Source organism: Oculina patagonica, chromosome 8 (genome assembly GCF_052425735.1).
Source record: "Oculina patagonica isolate OP01 chromosome 8, crgOcupat, whole genome shotgun sequence".
Lineage (NCBI taxonomy): Eukaryota > Metazoa > Cnidaria > Anthozoa > Scleractinia > Oculinidae > Oculina > Oculina patagonica.
Window position 1 is genome coordinate 2,196,889 of NC_135765.1, and position 14,448 is coordinate 2,211,336.

A 14,448-nucleotide genomic window follows, 5' to 3' on the forward strand; every position below is an offset into this window, starting at 1 on the left:
ATTATTTGCACATAACAAACATTTTTATTTAATACTAGATATCAGATGTCTTTCTAAGAAATCGCCCCTCCCCTATTTGTTTACTCAAAACAACTTCAAGCAAATCTGCGCATTTGCAACTATGCTCTTTCTAACTGCATGAAAATGGGACTCGCTGGGAAGTGTATCATTTTGATCGTATGTGTTGTTTTCGTGCATGATGCAGTATGCAGTCATTTTCGAGGTGGAACATTTACATACAAGCCAGTCGACCCAAGCGATCCTGCAAACACGACGGTAAGTTTCAATCAAAATGCAAACAAACAACATTCTGTTCGGAGGCTTTTGCGTTTAATAAAACCAAATCAAATTTACGCTCGTTTGGAAAATTTGAAAACGGCTAAGCATCAGTTCAGATCGCGACAACCCAGTTTATACTGCAAAGCTATTGTTTGCTTGTATCAGCTCTGTGTAGAAAAAATTGCTTGCACACTCTGACGAAAATGGGACAGAGAAGCGCTTTGCTTTCAGTGGGTCTAGATCGACGTATGGACAGTCTAGAATAATCATACGATAACGTAGATTTTCGGCTTGATTATGTTCATATATAGGTCTTGATAGTGGTGGGTAGTAAACATCAGACACTAAGACTAGTCTCGAAATATAATCTGCATGTAAATTTCCAAGAATTCAGTCATCTAATCTGCTTGTACCGAAATGGTGCATTCACTCATGAGCTCAAATTGTTGTTATAAGACCTTATAATAGCCTTTAAGATCTATTCTAACTAGAATCAGCCATTCCCGTTTTTTAAGAAGACGATCAGACACTTTTTCCTCCTTTTACCAGAGTTAATAGAGCTATTTCCTATTTCCTATTTCCTATTTCCTTAGCTTACTGTTGAGTTGCAAAGGATGAATTAGCATAAGATTGTACATTAGCTTACATTGACTGAGGATCAGGAGGTCAAGCGCCAGATTTGATAGAACAGGCTGTTTTAATCGATGCATTTATAGTGAACACGAACATTTAAAAAGGATGATTCGATCCTCTACTGAGAATTGTGCAAGTTACAGGTAATTGAAGGAAAATTGTTGGAGGACCATTGGAGTGCTGGGTTGAGAAATACGCAGCAGAGAGTATTTTCTGAAAATAATTTGTTTTTCGGCGTTGGAACAGACCGTGCTCAACTGCTAGATTCACGGGCGACAGATGATAGAAGTGAAGTACAAATCAAACTTTTTTTCTATAACATCCGAAAGACTCTTGTTGGATAGTGTTTTGACTGTGTTCAGTTTTGCACTTTTATTTCCACTTTGTTATTGTCACTCCAATCGTGCTTTTTATCCCAAAAATAACGGTTATTGCCATATTTGTACTGATTGTAATCAATGACATTACTTGTAGAGACTGCAATTTAAAGCTCGTTTGTCCATTACATCCTTCCTACATTCATAAACTATAAGATTGCTCATGTAGTCACATCCGACCAGAGTGTCATTTAAGCATTCATAACGAGAGAAAAACGTGTCAATGAGGCTTGTTAAAGTCATCACGACATTTTCAAGGAGCCAAGCGCCCTGAGTAAAAGTACTTGTAGCTTTCTTCTGAGAAAAACAGAAAATGGATTAAGTAATAATTAAGACAGTAAAGAAGGATCTCAGTTTAGGCCTCTTGTTGTCAATGATTAAAAAGCCAAAAAATTCCCGGTGCTCGACATTCAGAGCGTCTACAGTTATTTATTTTAAGGATATTTATGCCTCACCGGAGGTTGGGGAATCTAAATTTTTGACCTGATTTGCTCCGACGAAAAATTAGAAAAGTTAGCTTTTCAAAATGAATATTTAATACTTGATTTCGAGTCACGCTCCAAAGGCCTTCTAGGAACTGCCATCTTTGGAATCGCCCCTCCTCCGCATTTGTTTACTCAAAACAACTTCAAGCAAATCTGCGCATTTGCAACTATGCCCTTTCCAACTGCATGAAAATGGAACTCGCTGGGAAGTGTATCATTTTGATCGTGTTTGTTATGCTCGTACATGATGCAGTATGCAGTCATTTTCGAGGCGGAACATTCACATACAAGCCAGTCGACCCAAGCGATCCTGCAAACACGACGGTAAGTTACTTTACAAAATGCAAACATACAACATTCTGTTCAGAGGCTTTTGCTTTCAACGATACCACATCAAATGGCCGTTCATTCGTGTTTCGTCATTTGAAAAATGAAAACAGCCTAAGACGCTTAAGATCAGTTTAGAAAATGCGAAGATGTTGTGCCCTAGGACTCTGCATAATACTTTCCTCGTAGAGTTGATGAAAAGGACAGAGATCTGATCATGAGCGCTTGCTTTTAATGAGTCAAATGAAGTATTAGCAGCCTTAACTTTATGGTCACAGTCTAGATTTTTAGCTTGATTATGTTATTAGGTCTTAATTGTCACGGGAAGAAAAGACCAGTTACTGACCAACAAAGAAACAAACTTGTTTCGACATAAACTGATTAGTTTTCAAATACAATCAACAAGCTATTTCCAAGAATCCAGTCATCTTAAATCTTACTTTACACGATACGAAATCGTGCATTTACGCATGAGCTCAAAGTTTTAACAGCATTAAACATCAATTCTCCAACTAGCCATTCCTTTTGTTCCTTTTTTCAGGTTCTACGTTTTTCTATGAAGCGAGAGGAAAGGGAAGGGGGGAATGCAGCTGCACTTGCAGATATATCGTGTTACCTGAACCACAAATTTAGAGCTAACCGATCGTAAACAAGCTATTCGGTAGCGCGAAAAATCCTCTGGTACCCAGGGTATAAAAAGGCTAACGTACCGAAGCGTTATTCAGGTTATTCAAGTTTGCTGCAGTGCAGCCATGTAGTTTACATTTGTCACACACCGATAATTTCTGTTCGCGCTTAGCGACTACTCGAACACTTTTGAACCTTTTCCGAGAAAAGAAATCGCTCTGCATTAAAAGGATCATTATTATTTAATTCAGTGGCTCACATTTCAAGTGCTATTTCGCTCTATTCCTAGGTAAATACATATGCTGTTAAACACTCGGCCGCCCTAAAGACTGAGAGCTGCTTAAGCTGACATGATATGAGACTGCATTTTCCCTAGCAAAACTGGGTTCATCGCCATTTCGTCGTGGTTTGGTCAATAAAACTGCTTTGATATGTTTACACACTGTGAAAGTTTCGGAATAAACCGAACTCAACGGTCACCTGTCGCCCTGTTCACGGAAAACCACTTTGTTTCGCGATACGGTTTGCCTGTCGATTGTAGCTGAAACATTTTAAGGTCTTCTTAAATTGTTGACACTGGCACTGCGAGATCCTTTTATTCATTTAATTTTAAATTCTATTGAGAGTCACACGAGGAGTGGCAGTGGCAAGTTGATACTTTGTTTATTACCTGCACCAAGTTATTGTCGGTGTTTATTGAGTGCTCTTCGGCAATTTCACCGCGGTCAATTGTCTCAGGCAGCTTTTCTTTCTATTTCGGGGAATTTCGTTCATATTGAAGTGTTAGTATGAGCAAAGACCGATATCTGCTTTCGAGTAGCTAAACCCTGTATCATATGTGTCCCGATCCTTGTTAATAAAATAGAAATGTTTTAAAGGGGAAATCTTGTTGAACATCATAACGGAGTATAGCGATGATGTATTGCCTTTGGAATAACCTTTGAGTGTCAAATATAATCATCAGACCATTCTGGTAGACTGACAGCTTGTTGTATGGCTTTTTTATGTTATTTCCATTGCTAATGTTTCTTCGAAACAAGTCAGAAACAAGTCATGTTACACGGAATCTGAGGTCTCTTCTTGCGGGGTGTCGTAATGTTCAGGACTTTCTTACAACCATGAAATTTTATCGGGTTGTTGCTTTTGGACTTCAACGCTAATACAAAAGTAGAATTAACCATGTGTAGCAGTGTTTCTTTGCGTTTTTCAGGTGACCATAACATTTCGGATCGCTTGGCGAAGATCGTACGATTCCTACACGTTCTGTGATCAAAGCACGATTACCTCTGGACAGCTAATTGGCATAGGTGGCAACTTACAGTGCTGGGACCGCTGCTATGGAAACCTCGGGAACCTATATTTTAGATGCACGGATTTCAGTACAACTGAAGACTGGACAACTGGCACCAATAGTTTTCAATATACATTTCCAGTTCCATCCCATTTAGCTCCTTACTATCAAGTCAGGTAAGCGAGAACTATTGTTTACATTTTCAATTCCTTTCTTATCTCGTCGCTACTATCAAGTCAGGTATATAACAACATTGATAGGAACATATCAACAAAGAAACTCGCAAAACGGCTGAAAATACGTAAAAGAATAAAAATCTACATTAAAAACCTGAGCTAAGTTTAAATCTGAAATTAAGATCTTGAAGTTCATTTAAAAAAGTTCATTGATTAAAATAACATTAGAAGTTATTAATTAAAAGTTATTAGTGCCTACTTTTTCGTTATTGATGATCGGTATTGAAGACAATCTACAAATAGGTCTCCGGGGCGGCGGGGGGGGGGGGGGGGGGGGTACTTAAAAAAGTTTTGTACGGGCAGCCTCCGGCCCGAGCTCTAACCCCTTACCCTTTTATATACTATTTTGGCAGAAATCGTACCCCTTTCGTATACTTTTTAATGAAAAAAGGTACCCCTTCCATTTTCCTGAAAGACATCGGTATGGATTTGGAACAGGACGTCTTCTTGTCATTTTCATGCAGCGCTTAATAAATTGAAATAATACAGCCATAAATTGCATCTGTTCGAAATATTTTAATTAAAGGCCCTTTGAAAAACCTAAAAGACAGATTTCCATACCCTTTCATATACCTAAACTTGTGAAATCCCTACCCTTTTATATACCTGAAGCCTGAAAAAGGTACCCCTTAGGAGCCTCCCCGTATAGGCCATTATAGGGAGTACCCTCCCCCCCGGGATAAGTCTACGTCCATAAGGAGCTCAGGATAAACTGACTCCGACTCTAAAAGTGCAGCCACAAAAGATGAATGCAGCTCTAGCTCTTGGTACACTATTTGTATCTTCAATGCAGGTTTCCATCGTTTTCTTTCAAACTTGTCGTCACAACTAAATTTTCGAAGTTTTTTCAATGGCGGTATTTATTTGTTTAACCCTTTAAGCCCCAATATCCACATAAAAATTCTCCTGACTGATCTCCTCGCATTTTCCTATAGTAATTAGGAGACTTTGCAATAAGATCAAAGCAACTTCCCTTCGGTGATCATTTTATTAATTCTCATAACCTTTTCTTTTGATTTTGAAATTTGATTTCTGTCACTTTAAAGGCCGTGTTCAGACTAAGTGCCTGAGCACTGGTACCTGAGCACCGACAAAAATTAGCGTCGTGTTCACACAGAGAAAACCAAAGTACCATTAAGTGCCCGAGCCCGCGTGAAAAATGGTAGTTCCTGCCCATGCACCAAGTGTGAACATAGTTAATTAGTAAATAAACCCCTTCAGTCGGCTAATATATTGGAGGATAATGCCCGAGGCTGAAAGATTGTCGAAAAATGAACAGTTGTCCAAGAAGCGAAGCTTCGAGGGCAGCTGTGAAATTTTGAAGACAATCTTTCAGCCAAGGGCATTATCCTCCAATATACCAGCAAGCCAGAAAGGGGTTTACTTATTTTATAACTTACTTATTTTATAATTTCTGCAACGCGCTTTATCGCCAGTTGATTTATAGGGAAATACCCGGCGTAACTGTGGTTGAAAGAAATGTAAGTTAATTGGTTTACGTGATTTTTTAACTCTGTGATTTCATTTAAAGTTAGAATTGAATAAGGTGACTTCATTTGTTTGTTTTGTGCTTGCCAACAAAATCGGGCGACGGATATCAAATCAGACGGGGTATATTTAGTAAATAAACCACTTCAGGCGGCTGAAATATTGGAGGATAATGCCCGAGGCTGAAGGATTGTCGAAAAATGAACAGTTGGCCGAGAAGCGAAGCTTCGAGGGCAACTGTGAAATTTTGAGGACAATCTTTCAGCCAAGGGCATTATCCTCCAATATATCAGCGAGCCAGAAAGGGGTTTATTTATTTTATAACCCTCCGATTAATTTCTACAACGCGTTTTATCGCCAGTAAGTTTATAGGAAAAAACCTACGTAATAAACCCGGCGTAACTGTGGTTGAAACAAATGTAAGTTGATGGTTTACGTGATTTTTTAACTCCGTGTTTTCATCAAAAGTTAGAATTGAATAAGATGACTTCATTCGTTTGTTTTGTGCTTGCCCACAAAATCGGGCGACGGATATCAAATCGGACGGGGTATATTCGCTGATACCCGTCGTCCGATTTTGTACCACGTGATGCGTTATGTCCAATGAGCGCGCGCAAAAAATAACGAGTGGGTTATAATTAACACTGCCTCGTCCCCAGGCGCCGATTGGCCGGACGTTGAGGCGTTAAAACGGGAAAACAGGGAGCGCGGGGGCTGATGGTTAGGAAGCGAGCCGCATCAGGCCCAGAACGCCAAGCGAACCGTGCTCGACAGTCCCACAACGCCAAGCGAACCGTGCACGACCAAGGACGAGGACGCCTGGGGACGAGGCAGTAATTAACAGTTATCCTGCGAAATCGCGCGGAATATCGCCTGATACTTAGCCGACGAGGCCGTAGGCCGAGTTGGCTAAAATCAGACGATATTCCGCAAGATTGAGCAGGATAATTGTTTTATTATTCAACAAATTGTCAATGAAACACATTTTGCAGATGGAAAAACTCTACACTTGCAGCGCTCCACAAGTTTTCGGACGAATCTTCGCAACCTACGTATATCGCAGGATATCTGTTATGTACGGATGACAGATATCGTTAACATTTTGACCATATATGGGCAGCGCGCGCATTTGTTGAATAATAATCCCTGATACCCGTCGTCCGATTTTGCCTCGATTTTGTACCACGTGATGCGTTTTTTCCAATGAGCGCGCGCAAAAATTAATGAGTGGGTTATAACAGGTGACATCTTAATTGTGCTTAATTATTGATCCGCAGATACGCAGGCAGTAACTGGATCCCCTTGGTTCATCATTCAGGGGCGTCATGGCAACTGCGTATGTATGTTAACCTCACTGCAAGAAGTGACACCGGACGTTTGAACACGTCTCCAGTAACGACAATGACGCCAATTGTACGCCTGAAATGGGGCTGTAACCATACCATCAATATACCAGGTATGTATACCTGTGGGGACCGGATTACTGAATGCCTGGTTCAATTTTTTTGCAAGTCCGTTTCACCACAGCTAAGACACCCTCTAATCACTTTCGCACGACATCGTACGAAAAAGCCATTAATTAGCGCCTATCGTATTGCAATCGCTGACTACTGGGACAAGGAAAAGAGATAGCAGACACCCATGCCTAATATGAATACAACAACAATTTATTGGTTTTCCCATATAGATGGTGTTACCTAAAATACAGTATCGCAAAACATATGAAATTACAATAGCAGAATATACTTAATTACAAAAGTAAAATTAAAATTAAATATAACGTAAGCGTTTACAAGGATTTTCATTTTAAGCCTGAGGATTACATACAGTACCTAATCACACAATTGTCGTCAGTGCAAACCATGCCACATTCTTCTTGTTCTTTTTCTTGTTGTTGTTGTTGTTGTTATTCTTCTTCTTCCACAACAAACTCTTGAAAGGTGGTTGGTTATTTTTATAAAACAAATCCAGGGAAAAAGGGAAGCCACGGACAAGTTAAATATATGGTGTAATATATTTAAAGCAGTTACGGCACGAACGGTACCTGCCATCTAAAAAAAGTAGCCAATTATTTTTCTATTTTTCTAGATTTTTCCAGTTCTTCTTCTTCTTTCTTTTATGTTTTCAAACAAAACGAATAATAATAATAGAGGTCATAATAATATGTCATATTTTTTTTTTCTGTATTGATTTTTTCACGTGAAAGAACAACATGGAAAGGAGCCACACAACATCGAGAAGAACTTTAAGATTTTAAGGAAGTGCCAAAGCAAGCTTGACTGTTTGATTTTTGAAATGCTTTTTATTAGACTTCTGAAACCAAAACTTAACAAACAGAGTGACTCGATCCGCGCGAAATTATTTGTTTAGATATTTTTAGGTATTTTAATGTTCTTATTCTCGTCGTCTTATTCGCTTGCTTTACGTTTTTAATTATATCTTGTACAACTATGCATGTCATTCGCACAAAGTTATTTTTTAGCCATTTTTAGCCTTTTTATTCTTATTGTCTATTGTTTGTATGTACATATTTTAGCGCTTTTACTATATTTACTCATGTAATTTTATTCAAACACCTAACTTGAAAATGACCGTCGAACGGTCGAAACGTCGTTCAAATTTCTTAGCGTTCAATTTTATTATACAGTCGATTTTTTTTTCATATTTTAATAGTGACTGACGACGATAACGACGAGGTGCGGTGCCGTTGGGCGAGTGGATATGGAGAGTGTGGTGATGCATGCAGCTCATTTAACGCCTGGATGTATCATGTATGTTCTTATTCCTAAAGTGATTAACGTTAGATGTTTACTCACACTATCAATTCACTGGAGCAGACAGACGATAAGAGTAATTTATGGCAGAGCTGCTGCTTGTGCTTGAGAAATTCACCCTATATTTACACTTCCATATTCTTTCTAGAAAAGTTCTGAAGGGGAAGGGGTGGGGTGCAAACATTTTAGAAATGCAGCAACGTTGACCCATACCCACAACAAACTCTTGAAAGGTGGCCCCCAGCTGAATCCGCCCATGGAAACCAGCTACCCAGGACAAGTTAAATATATGTTGTTATATATTTAAAGCAGCTACGGCACGAACGGCATCTGACATCTAAAAAAAGTAGCCAATTATTTTTCTAGATTTGTTTTACAAATTAAATAGACGAAATTAGCACGTAAGCGGACTACCTTAGTCGTCCGTTTTGCAAGATTTGGGCCGTTCAGGGAACTATTTGAATGCCTTTTTTCATTGTGAACGAGTTTGCTATATAGTAAATAACACACATCACCTACCATGTAGCTGATATACGGAAATCTCCGCTCCGGTCCAAATAAGGTAACCATCCCATAAAATTTCGAAAATGGTACCCCGTTCACGTACCTACAGTAGGGATACTGCATCTTTTTTCTAAACTTTTCACTTGAATAAGCGATAAATCAATCGTTTGATGCGGCTTCTACAGATATTTTCAAAAGTCCTTTAACTTACTAAACGACAGATTTTTTTCTACGCTTTTGTATGCTACTGGCACGTGAAATTCCTACCCTTTTTTATACCTTAAGCCTGAAAAAGGCACCAATTTCTAGTGGAGCCTCTCCGTATAATGACATATAGGGAATACCCCTCCCCACCATTTAGGACAGATTAGTACAGAACATTTAACTTTTTCACTTGTTATTTTTTCACTGGTACAGCGTGAGTGTAAAATCACCTACAGGGCAACAGATTACCTGGGCTACTACGCCGTTACTGCCATGATTGAAGACTTTGCTACACCAACCGACACACAGGCGTTAAGTAGCATCCCGTTGCAGTTCTTGTTGTACGTTTTTAACTCGAATGAACCATGTGATGAACACCCTGAGTTCACGGAAGAGACACGGGTCAAGGGATCATGCATTGGTATCGCCCCAGGAGGAACTTACTTCGATCGTATCATCGTGAGAGCTGGTGGACCATCAAAAAGGTGAAGGAAACCTTACATACATACACATACATATATAATGTTTTGTTGAGGCAGGTCTGGTAAGGCAACCATAAGGCTGGTGTGGACCTGCCAGTAAATAATAGACTAACTGAACGTATTACTATAAATGCAAAAGAAATGTAAAAAAGAGAACTAAAAATATATAAAGTCAGAGTCCTTGGAATAAATTAAGCAAGCCTCTTTTTCAAATTGGATTTGGTCTATAGTTCTGAAGGCACGTTTGATACTAGCTTTAAAAAGCTGCAAGGAGGCAGCGTTTCTGATATATTTGGGGATAGAATGCCATACAATTGGGCCCCGATATCTGTCGCCCTTCATTGTGAACAGTCGCTTTAACTTTTCTAGTTTTTTAGACTGCCAGTCACACAACCACTGACGGAGCGGAGGATGAGCATGACTGAAGGACGTAGTTGCAAATGATTGAAGCAGTTTGGGCACTTTCCGCATATTGAGCGTTTTCCCTTAACTTGTACTTCTAGTGGGAAAAACAACTAGATAGGGCGTTGAACTGGTTAATTATTCATAGAAATATTAGCCAACCAGAGCGGCCTGTTCTTGTTAGGTGGGTGGGTTCAGACCCCCTCGCACCCCTACCTAAGAAAAAAAGGAAACAATGGAACCAAAGCGTTCCTTTTCCGTACATATTCATTAGCACCACGGCAATGAAAGTATTCTCATATTCAGTTTGTGTAGGTGGAACACGTATGTTAGGACGACATCTTTCTTCAAAGTGAGAAATTCGGTTTAGTTAAACAATAAAAATTATCCCAATTTCAAACTAATTAAATAGAAAAGCGCCCCGTGAAACATCAGCTGCTTCAGGTTAACTACTGACTCATTATTCCATGAGGGGTTCTGAATCTGCAGTCACGACAAATGTTAGGCGGATACCTCTGTACCTTATTACATGAAATTTTCGCGACACGTTAATTTCGCGAATTTCGCGATTCGAAAAAAATCGCGAAATTAAAGTGACGCGAACAATAAGTGTCGCGAACATTACATGACGCGAAAATTAAGTGACTCACATTATGTCAATAATTAAGACAAATAAGGAAGGAAGGAATTATAAATCTAAATGTATGTTGTCGTCAATTGAAACAAGAACAATGACTCATGCACTAACAAGCATAACCTACTTGTAGACATTAACTGCTCTGTTGTAGCTATTGCCGAGATTTAGTCCCACCCTTGCTTTTTTGTTTATTTTGACTTTATTTTTTCATTAATGAAGTCCTTTTTAAAGGAAATGTAAATTGTGTCTTACTCAAAAACGCGAAATAAAAGTGATTCAAAATACAAAATTTTCGCAAAATCGCGAAATTTAAGTGTCGCGAAATATACGCACTTCAAAATCGCGAAATTAACGTGTCGCGAAAATTTCATGTAAAAAGGTAACTATGAAAGGACCACTCTGACAAACAGGAGAAAATTGTAGCCGGATCTTGGTGTAGATCAGGATCAGCTGTAGAGTTAATAAACAAAGTATAGATGCAGGACTGATCAAAATCTAGGGATTCGTACTGGTGTTATAAATTTATTTTGACCTAATATTTCGGTCAAACAAAGCCCATTTATCAGGGGCATACAATGCTAAGTGAGTATGGAAACAAACATTAACAAACGGTTACAAAATTTAAACACAGCTAAGATGAAAAACCGGTACGTGAGAAGCTGACAATAAGAAAACAAACAAATAAAGGTAGAACGGTAGAAATAGCATACAACTAACAAACATAAAAGATATCAGGTTTCATCTCGTCTATTAATGCCATAAGGTTATTAAGATAAGGATATAAGGATCTTAAACGGATGTGTTAGCGTACTCACGATATATCTAACCATGTCTGTCTGTTGCAGTATCGTGGAGGTAACTACAAGCAGTCCCCCGGGATTTATTAAATCTGCCGTGGCCCAGTATGCACCGCAGGAATATTACGTTAATGTCACGTGGACACCGATGACATCACAGATAGAGACTAAGCTGTTTTGTTTCACAGGACGAGAGAGTTCTGGGTAATAAGAGACTTCAGCTATAAAACTGCCTATAATACATTTAATAGCCTAAAACATTGCATTGGTGGCTGAAGTCTTGTCATGTTTAGAGAATTTTCGGAATTTCTATTCAACTATGTTGGAAAAATTACATAGAATTTTATAATTTGGTAATACAACTTTTTAAAGTTGCGGCAAAAGAGACTACTCGCTCTCGTTTTCTCTAAGTGATAATAAACTAAAAAAATAGCTTCGTTGATTCTTTGCTCGTAGAAAACGCGAACCCATTGGCTAGTTAAAAATATCGCGATTACCACAACGCCCATCCCTAAAGAAATACCAAAATTGTTCGCAGCTTCTTAAAACACTACACTTCCAGTAGTGCATAATTTTCCCCCCAAGGTCTAATTATTTGTTCTTTTTATTATTTTTAAGACACTCAATTTTAAACTGATATGTTATGTTTATCATTTTATTGCCAACGAGACAGCCGAGCCAAGAGGCGAGGCTGTCGAGGCGGCAGAATCATAGAGCCGTGTGCGTATGAGTGTATAGGTAGAGAAAATCTTAAGTTCTGCGTAAGGGACTTTTTTGACCATATTTGGGTGTAAGTAAACCCCATATTTGAGTTGTATTGTTCTTCCCAACTGGTTCCCAGTCTCTCACTCCTTGCTAGAGAGCAAATAACCAAAATGGCGTCCACGCGGCTCGCTGTTAAAATTTTCAATGTGGTCATGTTCATCCCTTTACCGATAAATACACCTTTAGGGAATTATAAATCGAAAGAGAATACCCTACAGAATATTCGACCGCCGAAAAAATGAACATCAAGGTCTTCAAAGCGATGAAATAATCTTTCGACTTTGGAGTGCTTTGATTTACGATCGAAGAGAGACATGAAAATCAAAAGCGGACTGTTGACTTCAAATAGAGTTTTCTTGACTTATGAGAATGCTGAAGTCGGGTAAATGCTTCCTTTTAGTGTTGATTGTGTTTATAGTTATTGTTTGACCGATGATTTATTCCAAATCAAATACCTTTTATATTTTATTTGGCACGCATTTTCGCTCCGCGTAGGAATAACATCAATACAAAGCTGACTGTTGACTTCAAATAGAGTTTTCTTGACTTATGAGAATGCTGAAGTCGGGTAAATGCTTCCTTTTAGTGTTGATTGTGTTTATAGTAATTGTTTGACCGATGATTTATTCCAAATCAAATACCGTTTATATTTTATTTGGCACGCATTTTCGCTCCGCGTAGGAATAACATCAATACAAAGCGACGCTCACTAAAATTACTGCATGTCATACACACAAGAAAGTCAAAAGTTTTTTGCTTCTAACGGCAAATGCAATGTTAACTTGAATAAAAACTTTGTCTCCAAATAATCCTTGACCGTTCAAGTTTTGTTTTCTGTTCAAATTTTTCAAGTTTTGCGTAACTGAACATGACACTTCGCATGCGAGACTGAAATCTGACCCGTGCATTACTGTCTTTGATTACTGAAAATTATTTTTAAAAAGCATCTTAGCAGTTTTGATTTTGGGATTTGATTTATAAGAAGTTCTTGAAATGCAACTATCCCTTTTGTGGAAGAAAACATTTTAACCATCGCGTGTTGTATTTAAAAAACAGTGATTAAACCTCATTTATTAATTATTTATTGCCTACATTTTGTGACATTTTAACGTTGAACAGAATTTCAAGATTTGTCAAGAGTTATCAATCTGTCAAACCCGTAGCCTGCGTAGCAGACATCTGTGTACGTTTTTTAGTGTGTTTAAAAGAGTGCGCGATCGCGGGAATACGCGCGCTGGAAACTACGGCGCCTGCTACACAGGCTATCAAGCCTGTGTCACTTATGAACACCAGAGAAATAGCACTTTTTTCGCATATTACCTAAAATACAATTTACCATATTTTGGTCATTTCAAATATAGTTCTATCAAAAACCATTCAATATCTGTTCTTATGAACAAACATGAGTATTTCGCTCGTTGGCACTTACCGATAGGTACAACTAGTATATACCGTAAAATTCCGGTTATAAGTCCCCCCCCCCGGTTATAGGCCTATCTACCTGGAAACAAAAAAATACATCCGGTTATAAGCCCCCCGGATATAAGCCCCCCTCTGCTGAATGACAGTACTGAACAGGGCTAAATGTTGCTTTATTATGTGTTTTTAACCTAGAAACGTATTTCGATCAACACCCCATGGCTCGTTTCGAAACGTTTTTTTTATTCCGCTTATAAGCCCTCCCGGATAAAAGCCCCTCCGCTTATAAGCCCACCCAAAACCCCTTACAAAGTTGTATAAGCCCAGGGCTTATAACTGGAATTTTACGGTATACTAGTTTCATGAATCAATTTGTTTTTTATGTTGTTTTCAGGGTAACAACTGATCAGCGATGCGTTACACTGCTTGTTGGAGGTAAACATAAATTCCATTTCTGTCTTTTGCACTAGTTCCCTTCAACTCATTTACATTGATTATTTATAACAACCTATAAAACTATAATTTGATTGAATAAATTTCCGTACCAACTACCGTAACGGTTCTTGCCTTACAACGCTGTAAACTCTTTCACTTATAGTTAGTTAAACCTCTTCAAACTTTAAAAGCCTACAGAGTAAGTGACCAGTAAAGTAAACCTTTATTTGTTACTTTTTATTATGCCGTAAAAGGTGGTTTTAACTTTTCAGTCCCTGGATAAAAC

General features: G+C 38.5%; 1 protein-coding gene across 3 annotated transcripts in view; it reads left to right on the forward strand.

Moving 5' to 3' along the window:
- Nucleotides 1-1,918: 1,918 nt before the first annotated feature.
- LOC144662021 (uncharacterized) overlaps nucleotides 1,919-14,448 on the forward strand; it is a 55,468-nt gene continuing 42,938 nt past the window's right edge. For 2 of the 3 annotated variants that reach the window (XR_013572382.1, XM_078522753.1), the window contains exons 1-7: nucleotides 1,920-2,098; nucleotides 3,939-4,195; nucleotides 7,021-7,199; nucleotides 8,417-8,514; nucleotides 9,439-9,710; nucleotides 11,592-11,747; nucleotides 14,122-14,162. Coding sequence is in view for 1 of the 3 variants with exons in the window: in XM_078522753.1 (XP_078378879.1) it covers nucleotides 1,961-2,098; nucleotides 3,939-4,195; nucleotides 7,021-7,199; nucleotides 8,417-8,514; nucleotides 9,439-9,710; nucleotides 11,592-11,747; nucleotides 14,122-14,162 (1,141 nt within the window). In the remaining 2 variants the exon portion in view is untranslated. Of the gene's footprint in view, nucleotides 2,099-3,938; nucleotides 4,196-7,020; nucleotides 7,200-8,416; nucleotides 8,515-9,438; nucleotides 9,711-11,591; nucleotides 11,748-14,121; nucleotides 14,163-14,448 lie in introns of all 3 variants that reach the window. The other variant, XR_013572383.1, reaches the window with a different exon arrangement.